General features: G+C 42.6%; 1 protein-coding gene across 1 annotated transcript in view; it reads right to left on the bottom strand.

The window, feature by feature from the left end:
- The window catches only part of LOC135522485 (NADP-dependent malic enzyme-like), a 127,046-nt gene that overhangs the window by 72,294 nt on the left and 36,384 nt on the right, over nucleotides 1–18,368 (bottom strand). The window contains exons 2-3 of the mRNA XM_064948780.1: nucleotides 17,192–17,325; nucleotides 9,162–9,311 (exon numbers count right to left, since the gene is read on the bottom strand). Coding sequence (XP_064804852.1) covers nucleotides 9,162–9,311; nucleotides 17,192–17,325 — 284 coding nt within the window. The remainder of the gene's footprint in view (nucleotides 1–9,161; nucleotides 9,312–17,191; nucleotides 17,326–18,368) is intronic.

The following is an 18,368-nucleotide window of genomic DNA, read 5'->3' as shown; positions in this document are numbered from 1 at the left end:
TATTGTGGAGGGAGGAAGCATCGTCTGGGGTGTTGAACTGATTGTGTTTAGGGAGAGGCAGAGTGTGTGGTGTTCAGCTTTAATGAACTGTGAAGGGTTCTCTTGGACGTCACATGCCATTTTCCATATATTTTCTCATGTTACAACACACCTGCTACTAATGTGTACATAAAATAAAGAGGTACAGTAAATCTGAATCCCCCCCAAAAAAAATACTATTTAGAATTGATATATAGAATGATGACGCTGAACTAACCTGGGAGCTAGTTTTCAGTAAATCAATGCATTGTTGAAGGTTTGCTAAGCATTGACATGTTTAGACCACATTGAGTGTAGAGTTAAAGTGTGCATGAAAATTTAATTTGATTATTGAATTGACTGTAAACCGAGAAGCAGACAATCAACAAATCACTTTAGTTCTCCCCTGTAGCCTGTGCATGCAGCATTCCTGTTAGCCAAAGTCACACACACAGACACACAGACAGACACACAGACAGACACACAGACAGACACACAGACAGACACACAGACAGACACACAGACAGACACACAGACAGACACACACACAGACACACACACAGACACACAGACACACAGACACACACACAGACACACAGACACACACACAGACACACAGACAGACACACAGACAGACACACAGACAGACACACAGACAGAAGTGTGAGTCATATCCTAATTTATCCTCCCCCCAAGGAGAGAGAAATGGGGAGGGGGATGGAGATGCCTGGAGCAGAGCGGAGGTGATTGTTCAGCATAGCTCCGTTCCAGGACTGCTAGATAAAGCTTGGCCAGAGGAGGTGAGAGGGGAGTTTCAGTCTGATGACCTGACGCTGTGTGTGAGCACACTGACCCTGATAGAATCCAGAACGCTGGATAGGCGAGCCCTGCTTATCCAAACATCTACAAGGTGTCTTCTATTAGGCCAAGTAGCATGGCTAAACCCACAAGGTCCTATAGTGACTAGGAGTTCTCACATACAATACTGTAAGAGTTCATCCTCCCTTAGCACCAAATCCTGTCGTAAGTGCTCCAATACACATACAGCGAGAGAGATGCAGGTTCAAATTGAAAACCTGTAATGAAATAGGAAAGGATATTCCAGTTGACCACAGTGCATGTCTCCTGAATAAACTGAGAGGGACTATGGTTTCAAGTCAGGTAATACATGCAGTGGGAATTCATTTATTATCACAAAGGTTAGTGTAGAGAAAAAGGAGAGGTAATATTCAAGGTTGTTTTTGCTTATTTTGGCTCCAAACATTTTACCAAGCAGACCCAAAGACATAAACTCTAAATTGTTTTACAAGGTCCTCAAAGTCTGAGGTAATTCATCCCAAATGTTTTGCCACGTTCCCCGTGAGGTTAGTGCACTTCCAAACCTATCCTCTCTAATTTCACCCCCCCCCCCCCCCAATTCCCTCTCTCTTTCTATATAATGTCTGATTGTATAATTTACAATGCAACAATTCTGTTTCCTTCAAGATGTGTGATGGAACAAAGTTATGGCATGGTCATAAAATAGGTCACATGATTAACTTCTCAAACGCATGCATATAATGATTTATGTAATGTGGCAGTTACTCATTCCAGCTATCAAAGACTTGTCCCAGTCGAATGATCTTGTGGATTAAACATCCAAGAGGGCAATTTTCTACTTAGCTACTTAGACTACATGCTCATCGATTCAAACGACAATCTCCTCTTACACGCTTACACCAGCACTGTGTGTGGGCCTGAATGTTGGATCACAACACTTAAGTCTCTACCCGGGGGGCTGAGGCGCTTCATCAAGCACATGTTTCCTGCACAGTGGCAACTTCATCTCATGTCTGTCATTAAGACAGCATAGCCAATTATACTGTATGTTAATAATGGCCTTTTATATCTCGCCTTTTGGTTTAATCATAGACTCTCCTCTCGACTATGTAAGTCTAATTATGCTACAGCTTGTCAATCGTTGGCATTATTGTAAAGCTCGCCGCCATTGGACTCTGGTGCAGTGGAAACGTGTTCTCTGGAGTGATGAATCACACTTCAAATCAAATCAAATTGTATTTGTCACATACACATGGTTAGCAGATGTTAATGCGAGTGTAGCGAAATGCTTGTGCTTCTAGTTCCGACAATGCAGTAATATCCAACGAGTAATCTAACCTACCAATTTCACAACAACTACCTTATGCACACAAGTGTAAAGGAATGAATAAGAATATGTACATAAAAAAATATATGAATGGGTGATGGTATCAAACGGAAGTCCTGCTTCACCATCTGGCAGTCCGTCGAACGAATCTGGGTTTGGGGGATGCCAGGAGAACGCGATCTGTCCCAATGCATAGTGCCAACTGTAATGTTTGGTGGATGAGGAATAATGATCTGGAGCTGTTTTTCATGGTTCGGGCTAGGCCCCTTAATTCCAGTGAAGGGAAATCTTAATGTTACAGCATATAATGACATAGACGATTATATGCAGTTTGGGGAAGGCACTTCTCCATTTCAGCATGATATGCCCCTGTGCAAAAAGCGAGATCCATACAGAAATGGTTTGTCGAGATCTGTGTGGAAGAACTTGACTGGCCTGCATAGAGACCTGACCTCAACCATCGAACACCTTTAGGATGAATTGGAACGCCGACTGCCAGCCAGGCCTAATAGTCCAACATCAGTGCCCGACCTCACTAATAGTCTTGTGGCTGAATGGAAGCAAGTCCTAGCAGCAATGTTCCAACATCTCGTGGAAAGCTTTCCCAGAAGAGTAGAGGCTGCTATCGCAGAAAAGTGGGGACCAACTCCATATTAACGGCCATGATTTTGGAATTAGATGTTCGACGAGCAAATGTATACATACTTTATTTATCTTCAAGGCCTCTCATTTCCAAAAGCTTTGACAGAGTATTGCAGTGGTCCATAGTCATCGACAATCCATAGTCATCGACCTCTACCGCCGAGTCCACTACGGGGTTTTAACCAAGATAATTAATCTTTATTAACAAGATGGATTGGTTATCAGCGCTCATCTTAGGAGGTTCTTTGTTGGTATTATTTAGTGTCTGTGAAATGAACATTTGTGGTGGTAGTTGTAAGCAATACTAGTGGCAGTTGTGCTAGCAATAGTGATAATATTAGTTCTTACTTCAGTCACCATTGATCACATATCACACAAACAGCCCCTGCATTTAGTGAGTGAGTGACTAGCCACAAAGTCATTAGTTTAACTGAAGCAGAGACAAAAAAAAAACACCCTGTGTATCCTACACTTATGAACTTATAGGTCCCAAAACTGTTGTGAATGCTCTCCTTTCGTTATCTTCTCTGCCTGCCATTAGCCCACCCAGAGATCAGTGAATCAGCTCTGTTTTGACACTTCATAGGACTTGACCTTTGCCCCCTGCAATGGAGCCTAGTATTGACGCGTTTAGTCTGCGTGAAGCGGATCACAGAGAGTAAGCCTGGGTAGGAACAAAAGGACGCCTTTCCCACACAGTGCACTTTATACCTGAGAGGAAGGCAGTGATTCGAGAGCTAATATCAGTCTGTTCAGCCACTACAGACACACACACATCCAGGCATAAGCACACACATAAGCACGCACGTAAACTCACATCAGGAATTCATTACTGATCTATCTAAACGGTGCTACTTTGTGTGTGTGTAAATCTGCTAGAAGAGTTAGAGAGAGACTCTCAGAGACAGACATGTAGACAAAGACAGAGATAGAGACAGCCAAGTTGTCCCTATAAGACCAGTTGACCATAGAAAAGTCGCTCTGAGAGGCTGTGATCTATATACAGTACATGCATGCTCGAGCTCCCCGAATGTGAAGTCCCTGTGAATCTAGGCTGTGAGTTCAACCAATCAGGGGTAGACCCCAATCGTCCCCAATCAGACGTAACATAGTCAATGTAAATCCGGGGACATTCCAATTCGTATGATATGTTAAGATTTACAATTCATATGATATATCTTACGAATTGCAATTCGTAAAATATGTTAAACATTTACAAAATGTATGACATGTAACAAATTCCAATCTGTTGTGGCTAACCTTAGCTAGATGGCTAACATTAGCTAGGTAGTTAACGTTAGCTAGGCTAGGGGTTAGGGTTTAAGGTTAAAGGGTTATGGTTAGGGTTAGGGTTAGGGTTGGGGGAAGGGTTAGCTGACATGCTAAGTCGTTACAAAGTAGCTAAAAAGTTGATAATTAGCTGAAATTGGGAAGAGATTTTCAATGTACCAATTCTATGGGACATGGTTTACGAACTGATACACAAAACAATGCCATATTCAAAACTTAGAATTTTTCAATTGAAATTATTCAAAATTCTTGCAACCAGTAGAATGTTATATATACATTTGAAGTCTGTTGAAGTTTACATACATTTAGGTTGGAGTCATTAAAACTCATTTTTCAACCACAATTTCTAGTTAACAAACCTTAATTTCGGCAAGTCGGTTAGGACATCTACTTTGTGCATGATACAAGTACTTTTTCCAATAATTGTTTACAGAGATTATTTCACGTATAATTCACTGTATCACAATTCCAGTGGATCAGAAGTTTACATACAATAAGTTGACTGTGCCTTTAAACAGCTTGGAAAATTCCAGAAAATTATGTCCTGGCTTTAGAAGCTTCTGTTAGGCTAATTGACATAATTTGAGTCAATTGGAGGTGTACCTGTGAATTTATTTCAAGGCCTACGTTCAAACCCAGTGCCTCTTTGCTTGACATCATGGGAAAATCAAAAGAAATCAGCCAAGACCTCCACAAGTTTGGATCATCATTGGGAGCCGTTTCCAAATGCCTGAAGGTATCACGTTCATCTGAACAAGCAATAGCACGTAAGTATAAACACCATGGGACCACGCAGCCGTCATACTGCTCAGGAAGGAGACGTGTTCTGTCTCCTAGAGATTAATGTACTTATGTGCAAATCAATCACAGAACAACAGCAAAGGTCATTGTGAAGATTGTGAGGAAACAGGTACACAGTAAAACAAGTCCTATATCGACATAACCTGAAAGGCTGATCGCCAAGGAAGAAGCCACTGCTCCAAAACTGCCATAAAAAAAGCCAGACTGCAGTGTGCAACAGCACATGGGGACAAAGATCGTACTTTTTGGAGAAATGTCCTCTGGTCTGATGAAACACAAATAGAACTGTTTTGTCACAATGACCATCGTTATGTTTGGAGGAAAAAGGGTCAGGCTTGCAAGCCGAAGAACACAATCCCAAACGTGAAGCACAGTTGGTGGCAGCATCATGTTGTGGAGGTGCTTTGATGCAAGAGGGACTGGTGCACTTCACAAAATATATGGCATCACGAGGACAGAAAATTACGTGGACATATTGAAGCAACATCTCAAGACATCAGTCAGAAAGTTAAAGCTTGGTCGCAAATGGGTCTTTCAAATGGACAATGACCCCAAAAAAGTGCAAATCAATCCCAGAACAACAGCAAAGGCCCTTGTGAAGATGCTGGGGGAAACAGGTACAAAAGTATCTATATGGACACATACCCCAAGCATTCTTCCATACTTGTGGCAAAATGGCTTAAGGACAACAAATTCAAGGTATTGGAGTGGCCATCACAAAGCCCTGACCTCAATCCTATAGAAAATGTGTGGGCAGAACTGAAAAAGCGTGTGCGAGCAAGGAGGCCTACAAACCTGACTCAGTTACACCAGCTGTCTGGAGGAATGGGCCAAAATTCACCCAACTTATTGTGAGAAGTTTGTGGAAGGCTACCTGAAATATTTTACCCAAGTTAAACAATTTACAGGTCATGCTACCAAATACTAATTGAGTGTATGTAAACTTCTGACCCCCTGCGAATGTGATGAAAGAAATAAAAGCTGAAATAAATAATTCTCTACTGTTATTCTGATATTTCACATTTTTAAAATACAGTGGTGATCCTAACTGACCTAAAACTGGGAATTTTTACTAGGATTGAATGTCAGGAAATGTGAAAAATTGAGTTTAAATGTATTTGGCTAAGGTGTATGTAAACTTCTGACTTCAACTGTATGGGGGATACAACCATCCCAGCTCTGCAGATTTAGCTGTGAAGAGACAATCATTAGATCATTTGTTTTGGTACACTCCATATGTAGCTTGTTTTTGGTCACAGGTTCGGGAATAGCTGAAGAATTGCAGAATTTACCTGGAGCTAATGCTGGAATTAGCACTGCTGGGTGATTTGTGACTTGTTTCTGGAAACTAGGCACATGTCGCATGTCACTACTTCACAGAAAAGACATTTAAACATAAGCTATAAAAAAAAATCAAAATGCATTTTTTTTGTCTGAAATGCTTTCTGGAACATGTGAACAATATAATGTTCATGATGTCACTGCGACAACTGTCGATAGACACAATATAAATCAGCCTTTAGGCTTAATCTTTGGGTGTTTAGTACATGGCCTCACATGTGAATCCTTAAAGAGATGGGTGGGGTTTTAAGAGGGTGTGAACATTGCTGAATGGGTGTAGAAAACGAAGAGCTCTCCAGTAGGTCTACCAAAACATTTTCTCAAAAGTGAGTTTACAAGTTTATAAACTTTCAAATCAGAATTACTTTCTCATTGTTCCGCAACTGTAGTGTATGATATATCATTTTCTAGCTCTGAGTCTCTACTTTTATCCAATGTAAAAAAAAAAAACACTTTCAAATTTTGCTACATAAGACAAACTCGAGCCGGTCGGTCACATTTGATAAATCATAGTCAATCGATCACTTTTAGCACTTTTAGCAAAAATGCTCATCTTTAATTTACAATCTGTAGAAACTATGAGAATAGAAAGGTTGAGAACTTTTGATTCCTCCTAGCACAGTTGAAAAACATATGGCAAATAGAAATCAAAACTGTATGGTGTTAAGAGATAGAGGGGAAGGGGTTGATGGTAGGTGAAGGATGGGATTAAAAACAAACAAAAGATAACTATTGTAAAATACATTGTGTCCGTAATATGTATATAGTATGTATAAACTGGAAGTAGAAGCCATTAGTTTACACAAATTAGGGAAGGGGTGCTAAGATTAGGGGAAAATAATAAACAATATCTTTACACAAAATAAATATGGGGGGGATTGGAAATTATGCAGACAATTACATTGATGGAAGCTACAATCTATCTGCAATATTAAATCTGATCTACCCCCTATAATAAAATATAAATACAAATAAATAAATAAACATTCCAAACATCACATATCATGCTAATTTGGCTGTCCCAGATGACTATGTTACGTCTAGTCTATGAGACCAAGCGGATGCGTTCTCTATCATTTTCCGCAATAATGCTTTACAACCCTAGGCTCTCCACAACTCCACCCACCACCTCCACCCCTTTCCCTGGGCAAGGTTTTTTTTTAAATGTAACCCTTATTTTACCAGATAAGTTGACGGAGAACACATTCTCATTTACAACCTGGGGAATAGTTACAGGGGAGAGGAAGGAGGGGATGAATGAGCCAATTGTAAGCTGGGGATGATTAGGTGACCGTGATGGTATGAGGGACAGATTGGGAATTTCGCCAGGACCCTGGGGTTAACACACTTACGATAATTGTCATGGGATCTTTAGTGACCATAGAGTCAGGACACCCGTTTAAAGTCCCATCTGAAAGACGGTACCCTACACAGGGGATATTTTGTTAGACCAGAGGAAAAGGTGCCTTTTACTGGCCCTCCAACACCACTTCCAGCATCTGGTCACCCATCCAGGGACCGACCAGGACCAGCCCCGCTTTAGCTTCAGAAGCAAGCCAGAAGTGGGATGCAGGGGAGAGGCCTGGGTCTGGGACTGGCTGAGGACCAGGTTTGTGGAGTCTTCTGCTAACTGTCACGTCTACCAGTCCCAAATTCCCCACCCCCGGCCTCTACAGCTCGCAGTGCTTCTTGGGACAACTGCATTGTGGATCTGCAGGGAGATATAAGATCTCTCCTCCAGCCCAGTATCAGAGGTAGGAGAGCTAGGAGCATGCTAGACATAATTTCCACATACTTGCTCTGGGGAAATTGTGGAAAAGGGGGTTGTACAACTCTGAGTATGTGGGAGTGTGCGCTTAGGTTTACGAACACATTTTAAACGTGCCCAAGGTAAGCATTTCAAATAAAACAGCTTTGAATTTACCATTCGCTACTAAACAAAAGCATCCCTGGTTATGATCAGTTTATTTGGGGTTTTAGACAGAGACCCGCAAGGAAAAGTTCACTGAGGATATGAGTGAGTGAGTTCCAAATGGCACGCTATTCCCTATATAGTCCATTTGGGCCCTGGTAAAAAAAAATAAAAAAATAGTGCACTATATAGGGAATAGGGCGCCATTTGGAATGCACACAGTGGGTCAGTGTGTGACTGACTGACAGAGTGACTGACGAAGAGAGAGTGAAAGAGTCTATAAAGAGTGTTTATAACTGAGAGGTACTAATCAAGACAATAGAACTTCAACATCCGTGTCCATCAGTAGTTGACTACAGGACAATACTCCCAGTGGTGTTTCTTGGACCATGTTAGCTCTAATGTCTAAGACTCAAAACAAACCCAACACCTGACATCTTCACAACACAGTCTAGACACAGTCTAGATATGTTAAAGCCAAGTCAAGCATGATCAGCTCCTAGACGTCTGAATGTGTGTTATATTAATTTGATCTGCATTATGACTCTAATGAGGGAGTTTAGTGGTGACAGAGAGACTTGGACCTAATTGTTTGAGGAGAAACAGACAGAGATAACTGAGCAGACCGAAGAGGCAATTCCTGCTTTATGCAATGCCAAGTCCATTCAAGGTGAACTGCACACTGTAACTGCTTATACTGGTCTAAGCTGCCCAAGGACTCGCAGAACCCAACTCTGCACAGACCCTGTCCCAGCCTTGATTGAGAGTTTGTTACAACAGGCGCCAAGTCCAACATACACAGATGTTTGAAGATTCAAAATGATTTGTGTTTCATAAGAATGCATCTAAATTATTTGGCAATTGATGGTAAAATCTTAAAACAATGTTAAGGCTGGCCACGAGCACCAAATGTGTGTGTGTGTGACAGTATATCCATTAGGCCTATTCAGTGTGTGTGTGCATGCATGTGGTGTGTGTTAATGCTCCCATGTGTGTGTCTTTCTCTCTCACCTGGGTCTCCTGAAGGCAAGGCCATACATCTGGCAGGCCAGGCCCACGGTGGGGGTGTAAACAATAGGCATGAACCTCTCCGTGTCGGACGTCAGCACACGGTAGAACAGCTTCTCATTCCTGTCCTGGAGCCCCATCAGAAACACATATCTGGGAATGGCAGAGGAGGAGGAGGTGAGGGAAAAGGTGAAAATCTTTCACACTGATTCCTAAACTGTGCATGTAAAACAGACTTTATGAAATACAAATCTCAGAGCGTGACAGAGAGGAGTGTGTGAAGAGGAGAGAGAGAGAGACATCTGGGGTGACTCAAACAGATTGCACCATGTAAGAGCAATACCATACTCTGTCGGGCCCCACTTTCCCTTTCCTTCTGGACTTAAGGACCCAATTGAAAATAAAGTACCCATAGAAAGTGGGGGGGGGGAGAATGCCACACCGACTCCCTCGTTGCCTTGTTGAATACAAGCACTGCTCATCATGTGCTGATAGTAGTACAATAATTGCTGGATAAAGTTACTGTTGCTTACATTACAGATGCTTAGAAAAATACACAGCGCACAGAAACACCCATTAGATATCCTACACAAGCTCCTTGTTATGATCAAACATGGACTGTGGGACCCAAATGAACTCCACAGGCTCTCAAGGAATAAGAAAGCTTCCCATAAAATATGGAGTATAATGTCCCTCTTGTTGGGATGACAGAAAGTATGCATGGTCTTCTCACACATGGTCATTGGATACACGGTGTTAACAATCTCTTTTCAAAAAAGATCAGATCAAGTCACGGCTTACATCATACCACAGGGACCATCCACTAGATTCAGACACGGGATGATTTTCTCTGGAGTGGATGGTCAGGGGGCCGGAACATAATTTACAAATCATTTGTGGACCGCAAATTGACCGCAAGAAGCCCAAACTGATGTAATATTTGGCTAAAACATGATAATTTCAAACCTTGCTTATATTTGTCTATATTTGTCTATTACGCATGGGAATAGGTGGGAACAGATTTTCAAAATTAAAATCACTTGGAGCTGATTCCCTGGTGTTTTTACAGTATTTTATGTCCAACAATAAAAAATAAATAAAATGTAAAAAAAAATACAATTTGCTCAGGGGGGCCAAATAAAAAAACCCACAGGCCAAATTTAGTCACGAACTAGGGACACAGAAAGAGGCCAACTTATTGGTCCCCAACATTGTGTGATTGGTGATGTGAGGCATGTAAAGACAGTGTCAAGCTAGGGTTGTACCAGTCACATGACACTAGGAAACGGGGTGGCACAAAATGTATATTGTCAGTCACATTTGGTATTTCAGTCTAGCTGGCCTAGACACATATGATTATTTTGATTTCACTTATCTAGTTGTTTTTTCCACGAGTGACTACAGCTTGAGCCCGTTGTGGCTCTCTCGGCCTGAAAGCATATCAGTCACACACTTTTTGTCAGATAAAGTGTTTGGGCTGTGTTAACAAGCGTGTGAAACTCTGCTTAAACTTGGCATGGGAAAATAACTTTTCCCTCTTTCAACCCCTACTTCCTCCATCCAAATTCATGATTCTAATACAGACACTCTTGAACGGTTGGTTTTTATGATGTTTCTTTAAAAACTGCTAGATAGCATATCACATGCATCAGGTTAAAAATCACAAATGGACATTAAGAGTTGACCTATATGACATTTTAATATTTTGTGAGTCCTTCTCTTTATCTCTCCCACTGTGTCTTTGTGCATAGAAGAGGATTTCCACAATAAATCCAGCCTAGGCCGACATCTCTGTTATCATAGACATGCTTGGGCTTAAAAGCCAGTGATGTCCAGAATCCAGCCTGCTTTACCAATGTCCAGACACCAGAATGAAGCCCTGCTTTGGGGAGAAGTAAAAACAGTAAATAGCTGCTGCTTGGAATAGAATGGCATGTATCGTTTTGTGAGCGTTTTGAGCAACGGTCATGCAACAAAAAAAAGTGACATGGTTGGGCCCAGTAAATACCACAGAAAGCTTGAGAAGTAAAGCCCAGACTGCAATGGAAATACTATGGCCAGAGGCATGAGGACAGGCAGGGCGAATACCAGCTCTAATAAAGTGTTCCGATGCCATGAGACAAATTGTTGATGACATTGAAAGGGCATGGGAAAGGGAATAAAACACGCCTAATTGCTGTTTTGGAGGATTGGTGTGGTACAGTATAGCAACCGTCATCATACCACCACGCTGGAAAATCAAGTGGGCTAAAAGTAGTGGTGGAAAACGTACCCAACTGTCATACGTGAGTAAAAGTAAAGATGCCTTAATAGAAAATGACTCAAGTATAAGTAAAAGTCACCTGGTAAAATTCTACTTGAGGAAAAGTCTAAAAGTATTTGGTTTAAAAAAATAATACTTAAGTATCAAAAGTAAAAGTATAAATCATTTTAAATTCCTTATATTAAGCAAGCCAGATGGAAACATTTTCTTGATTTTTTTTTTTTTTTTACGGAAAGCCATGGGCACAATCCAACATTCAGACATCATTTACAAACGAAGTATGTCTGTTTAGTGAGTTAGCCAGATCAGAGGCAGTAGGGATGACCAGGGATGTTCGGTTGATAAGTGCGTAATTTGACTATTTTCTTGTCATGCTAAGCATTCAAAATGTAAAGAGTACTTTTGGGTGTCAAGGAAAATGTATGGAGTAAAAAGTACATTATTTTCTTTAGGAATGTAGTGAAGTAAAAAAAAAGTAGTCAAAAAAATAAATAGTATAGGGTAGTACAGATACCCCAAAAACTACTTTAGTAGTACATTAAAGTATTTTTACTTCAGTACTTTACACCATTGGCTAAAAGGTCTTCCTGGCCACAAATTGACCACAAATCCTGTCTCTCTCTGTCCCATTAACAAACCCATCCAGTCCTCACACTACACATTCACAAGCCACATATGAAGATACCATGGTTATTGAGGCAGACCTGCTGTCCTGCCACTATGGAAATTCATCAAACCTTGGGATTACAATTACTTGACGCCTCGTAGTGCCTGACGGAGAGATGTACTGCTTGCCAGCAAACAAGATTTCAAGATACACTACATGCTCAAAAGTATTTGGACACACTTTCAAATTAGTGGATTCGGCTATTTCAGCCACACCTGTTGCTGACAGGTGTATAAAATCTAACACACAGCCATGCAATTTCCATAGACAAATATCGGCAGTAGAATGGCCTGTACTGATAAGCTCAGTGACATTCAGCGTGGACCCAACTCAGCAAAAAAAGAAACGTCCTCTCACTGTCAACTGCGTCTATTGTCAGCAAACTTAACATGTGAAAATATTTGTGTGAACATAAGATTCAACTACTGAGACAAACTGAACAAGTTCCACAGATATGTGACTAACAGAAATTGAATAATGTGTCCCTGAACAAAGGGGGGTCAAAATCAAAACAGTCAGTATCTGGTGTGGTCACCAGCTGCATTAAGTACTGCAGTGCATCTCCTCCTCATGGACTGCACCAGATTTGCCAGTTCTTACTGTGTCATGTTACCCCACTCTTCCACCAAGGCACCTGCAAGTTCCCAGACATTTCTGGGGGGAATGGCCCTAGACCTCACCCTCCGATCCAGCAAATCCCAGACGTTCTCAATGGGATTGAGATCCGGGCTCTTCGCTGGCCATGGCAGAACACTGACATTCACGCACAGAACGAGCAGCGTGGCTGGTGGCATGTCATGCTGGAGGGTCATGTCAGGATGAGCCTGCAGGAAGGGTACCACACGAGGGAGGAGGATGTCTTCCCTGTAATGCACAGCGTTGAGATTGCCTGCAATGACAACAAGCTCAGTCCAATGATGCGGTGACACACGGCCCTAGAACATGAAGGACCCTCCACTTCCAAATCGATCCCGCTCCAGAGTACAGGCCTCAGTGTAATGCTCATTCCTTCGACGATAAACGCGAACCCGACCATCACCCCTGCTGAGACAAAAATGCGACTCATCAGTGAAGAGCACTTTTTTCCAGTCCGGTCTGGTCCAGTGACAGTGGGTTTGTGCCCATAGGCAACTTTGTTGCCGGTGATGTCCTCACCAGACCTGCCTTACAACAGGCCTACAATCCCTCAGTCCAGCCTCTCTCAGCCTATTGCGGACAGTCTGAGCACTGATGGAGGGATTGTGCGTTCCTGGTTTAACTCGGGCAGTTGTTGTTGCCATCCTGTACCTGTCCCGCATGTGTGATGTTTGGATTTAGCAATCCTGTGCAGGTATGGTTACACGTGGTCTGCCACTGAGGACGATCAGCTGTCCGTCCTGTCTTAGGCATCTCACAGTACGGACATTGCAATTTGTTGCACTGGCCACATCTGCAGTCCTCATGCCTAAGGCATGTTCACGCAGATGAGCAGGGACCCTGGGCTTTTTTCTTTTGGTGTTTTTCAGAGTCAGTAGAAAGGCCTCTTTAGTGCCCTAAGTTTTGATAACTGTGACCTTAATTACCTACCGTCTATAAGCTGTTAGTGTCTTAACAACCATTCCACAGGTACATGTTCATTAATTGTTTATGGTTCATTGAACAAGCATGGGAAACAGTGTTTAAACCCTTTACAATGAAGATCTGTGAAGTTATTTGGATTTTTACAAATTATCTTGGAAAGACAGGGTCCTGAAAAATGGACGTTTCTTTTTAATGCTAATTTTAGGATGCCATCTTTCCAACAAGTCAGTTTGTAAAATGTCTTCCCTGCTAGAGATGTTCCAGTCAACTGTAAGTGCTATTATTGTGAAGTGGAAAAGTCTAGAAGCAACAATGATCAGCCGCAAAGTGGTAGGCCAAACAAGCTCACAGAACACAACCGCAGAGAGCTAAAGCGCGCAGCTTCACCATGCGCAATGCCAAGTGTCGGCTGAAATGCTGTATAGCTCACCACCATTGGACTCTGGAGCAGTGGAAATTAGTTCTCTGGAGTGATGAATCACGCTTCACCATCTGGCAGTCCGGTGGACGAATCTGGGTTTGGCGGATGCCAGGAGAACGCTACCTGCCCGAATACATAACACCAATTGTAAAGTGTGGTAAAGGAGGAATAATGGCCTGGGGGCGTTTTTCATGGTTCGGGCTAAGCCCCTAAGTTCCAATGAAGGGAAATCTTAATGCTACAGCATACAACAGCATTCTAGATGGTTCTGTGTCTCCAACTATGTGGCAACAGTTTGGGGAAGGCTCTTTCCAATCTTTTAAAAATTATTAATTTATTTATGTCACCTTTATTTAACCAGGTAGGCTAGTTGAGAACAAGTTCTCATTTGCAACCTGGCCAAGATAAAGCATAGCAATTCGACACATATTCAATAATACAGTAGAAAAAAGAAAAGAAAAAAAGTCTATATACAGTTAGTGCAAATGAGGTAAGATAAGTGAGTTAAGGCAATAAATAGGCCATGGTGGCAAAGTAATTACAATATGGCAATTAAACACTGGCATGGTAGATGTGCAGAAGATGAATGCGCAAGTAGAGATACTGGGGTGCAAAGGAGCAAGATAAATAAATAAATACAGTATGGGGATGAGGTAGATAGATGGGCTGTTTACAGATGTACAGGTGCAGTGATCTGCTCTGACAGCTGGTGCTTAAAGCTAGTGAGGGAGATATGAGTCTCCAGCTTCAGTGATTTTTGCAGTTCGTTCCAGTCATTGGCAGCAGAGAACTGGAAGGAAAGGCAACCAAAGGAGGAATTGGTTTTGGGGGTGACCAGTGAGATATATCTGCTGGAGCACGTGCTACGAGTGGGTGCTGCTATGGTGACCAGTGAGATGAGATAAGGCGGGGCTTTACCTAGCAGAGACTTGTAGATAACCTGTAGGCAGTGGGTTTGGCGATGAGTATGAAGCGAGGGCCAACCAACGAGAAGATACAGGTCGCAGTGGTGGGTAGTGTATGGGGCTTTGGTGACAAAACAGATGGCACTGTGATAGACTGCATCCAATTTATTGAGTAGAGTGTTGGAGGCTATTTTGTAAATGACATCGCTGAAGTCGAGTGTATGGGGCTTTGGTGACAAAACGGATGGCACTGTGATAGACTGCATCCAATTTATTGAGTAGAGTGTTGGAGGCTATTTTGTAAATGACATCGCTGAAGTCGAGGATCGATAGGATGGTCAGTTTTACGAGGGCATGTTTGGCAGCATGAGTGAAGGATGCTTTGTTGCGATATAAGAAGCCGATTCTAGATATAATTTTGGATTGGAGATGCTTAATGTGAGTCTGGAAGGAGAGTTTACAGTCTAACCAGACACCTAGGTATTTGTAGTTGTCCTAGTATTCTAAGTCAGAGCCGTCCAGAGTAGTGATGCTGGACGGGCCGGCAGGTGAGGGCAGCGATCGATTGCATAGCATGCATTTAGTTTTACTTGCACTTAAGAGCAGTTGGAGGCCACGGAAGGAGAGTTGTATGGCATTGAAGCTCTTCTGGAGGTTATTTAACAGTGTCCAAAGAGGGGCCAGAATAATACAGAATTGTGTAGAGGTGGATCAGAGAATCACCAGCAGCAAGAGCGACATCATTGATGTATACAGAGAAGAGAGTCGGCCCAAGAATTGAACCCTGTGGCACCCCTATAGAGACTGCCAGAGGTCTGGACAACAGGTCCTCCAATTTGACACACTGAACTCTATCAGAGAAGTAGTTGGTAAACCAGGCAAGGCAATCATTTGAGAAACCAAGGCTGTCGAGTCTGCCAATAAGAATGTGGTGATTGACAGAGTCGAAAGCCTTGGCCAGGTCGATGAATATGGCTGCACAATAATGTCTCTTATCGATGGCAGTTATATAGTTTAGGACCTTGAGCGTGGCTGAGGTGCACCCATGACCAGCTCTGAAACCAGATTGCATAGCGGAGTTTCAGCATGACAATGCCCCCAAGGGCAAAGCAAGGTCCATACAGAAAAATGGTTCGTCGAGATCGGTGTTGAAGGACTTGACTGGCCTGCACAGAGCCCTGACCTCAACCCCATCAAACAGCTTTGGGATGAATTGGAACGCCAACTGCGAGCCAGGCCTAATAGTCCAACATCTGTACCCAACCTCACTAATGCTATTGTGGCTGAATGGAAGCAAGTCCCCGCAGCAATGTTCCAACATCTAGAGGAAAACCTTCCCAGAAGAGTGGAGTATATTATAGCAACAAGGGGGGGGACCAACTCCATATTAATGCCCCTGATCTTTGGAATGAGGTGTTTGACAAGCAGGTGTCCACACACATACACTACCATGTCAAATGTAACTTTCAAAATAAAGAAATCATCCCTGTATGATGCATTGTGCATGATATGAAGCTGTGTTTTGTGTCATAGGATGCAAAATGCGTCATATATGGGGATGATTTCTGTATTTTGAAAGTAACAAATCTTTAAATCTTGATTGCTGACAAGCAAAACATTTTGGGACTATGTCAACAATGGACTGATGAAAGAAATACCAAAATATAGTTTTTCAGTGGAATTTTCCTTAAAAACAGAGGAACCAACACAGAGAATATGGTACACCCACCCCCATGATTCAAAATGTTAAATTCACTCTGCGTGACTAACTATGGGCATGTGGTATCAATGACCGAGTTGCCAATGATCAAACAAATTAGCCTGGGACATAAGCAATGCAGCATTACATAATGCTAAACCTTTATGACCCTAATCAGCTGCCGTAGAAACTGAAACCAGCATTTATTTTATGTCTTAAAGAAGACATGTAAAAATGCGGTGAAGACGTAAGAGGAGGACAAGGAAGAATGAAGCCATAGAAATTGAGAAAAAAGTAGTAGCGGTTTGTTCAGTAACCAGTAGGGTGCTGGGATGGGTTGAATAAAGAGCTCAGAGGACCAGTCCGTAATCCTTCCCTTAAATCTCAGTCTCTTTGAAGGCTTCCAGGTGTGTGATCTTTCTCTCCAGGTGTGTGATCTTTCTCTCCAGGTGTGTGATCTTTCTCTCCCTGCGCGGACAGGCCAGACGAGACAGACGCACACAGGATCTCAGTCTCACCTGTCCAGGTCGTCCCTCTTCATCTCGTAGTTCTTAAGGACCCGGAGGAGCTGCACGTCCTGGCTGAGGAAGCAGGGAGGCAGCAGGCCGTGGATCCCCAGCTGGAGACGTTCCTCCAGGGAGAAGGCCATGCCCTTAAACACACAGAAACGTAGGAGGGACATCTGTTAGACCATCACCATAACACCAGAGCACGGTAGGGGGATATGTTAGACCATTAAACCACAGACCACTATTTAAAGGTCACTGTGGGCCAGCATCTGTAGGACTACTGGATGAGAAAGACTGTCTGACCTTACTGTATACGGTAAAGCCCTCTGGTCCCAACTACTCAACATTATCGTGCTGCTGTATGTCTTGACTATAAACTGTGTACTTGAGTGTATGTATTTTGTCTTTGATTGTTCTTTAATTGATAAACTTCACATTACAAATGAGCTTTGTGAAAGAAAAGCTATAATAGTCATTCTAAGTGTACAAGTCTATGGTCTGTGGAATGCTAGGCCTACATTCCAAATAGTTCAAAGTCCAGTTCAAGTCTAAAGTCAGCAGTACCTGGAGGAAGAATGGTTTAAACCACAGATCTCATTACCTATTTAACATGTATCATCTACAACCCTGCTATCAACATGACTGGCTGAGACTGCCCTGGTGAAACTTCTTTTGAGCTTTTAGCTTAAGTTTGTATAAGCAGGGACATTTCCATCCATCCCTCTTCAGAATCCCTGGAGTGATGATACTCAGGCGATGATATTCACTGCGTTATCTGTCCTATCCCAGAACCCACCCCCCCAGTGGTTCTCCTCAATGAACCCTATTGGCTGATCTGATGTTCTGACTGTCTGCTCACATTCTGTCTGCTCACGTTCGTCCCCGTGAAGATACACACTGCAGCCATGAGACGGGGCTCTGTCTGAAGACCACAACCTTTGACCTTTGCCACAACCCTGACCTCCAGACGGGCATCTCGATAAAGACACATGTTTAACATCTGGGTAGTGACCTTGAACACTACTGGATCTGTGAATCGGCTGTTGCCCCTCCTCTCTCACGGGGTCTGGTGGAGGGATAAATAAGGGGATGGGCTCATTGTTATGGCTGAAATAGAATAAATGGAAAGGTATCTGAACAAAAACATGGTTTCCATTCCATTCCAGCCATTACAATGAGCCCAACC

This window comes from Oncorhynchus masou, chromosome 30, assembly GCF_036934945.1.
Source record: "Oncorhynchus masou masou isolate Uvic2021 chromosome 30, UVic_Omas_1.1, whole genome shotgun sequence".
NCBI lineage: Eukaryota > Metazoa > Chordata > Actinopteri > Salmoniformes > Salmonidae > Oncorhynchus > Oncorhynchus masou.
Note: the sequence above shows the minus strand (reverse complement) of the source record. Positions and strands in the feature narration are given on the sequence as shown.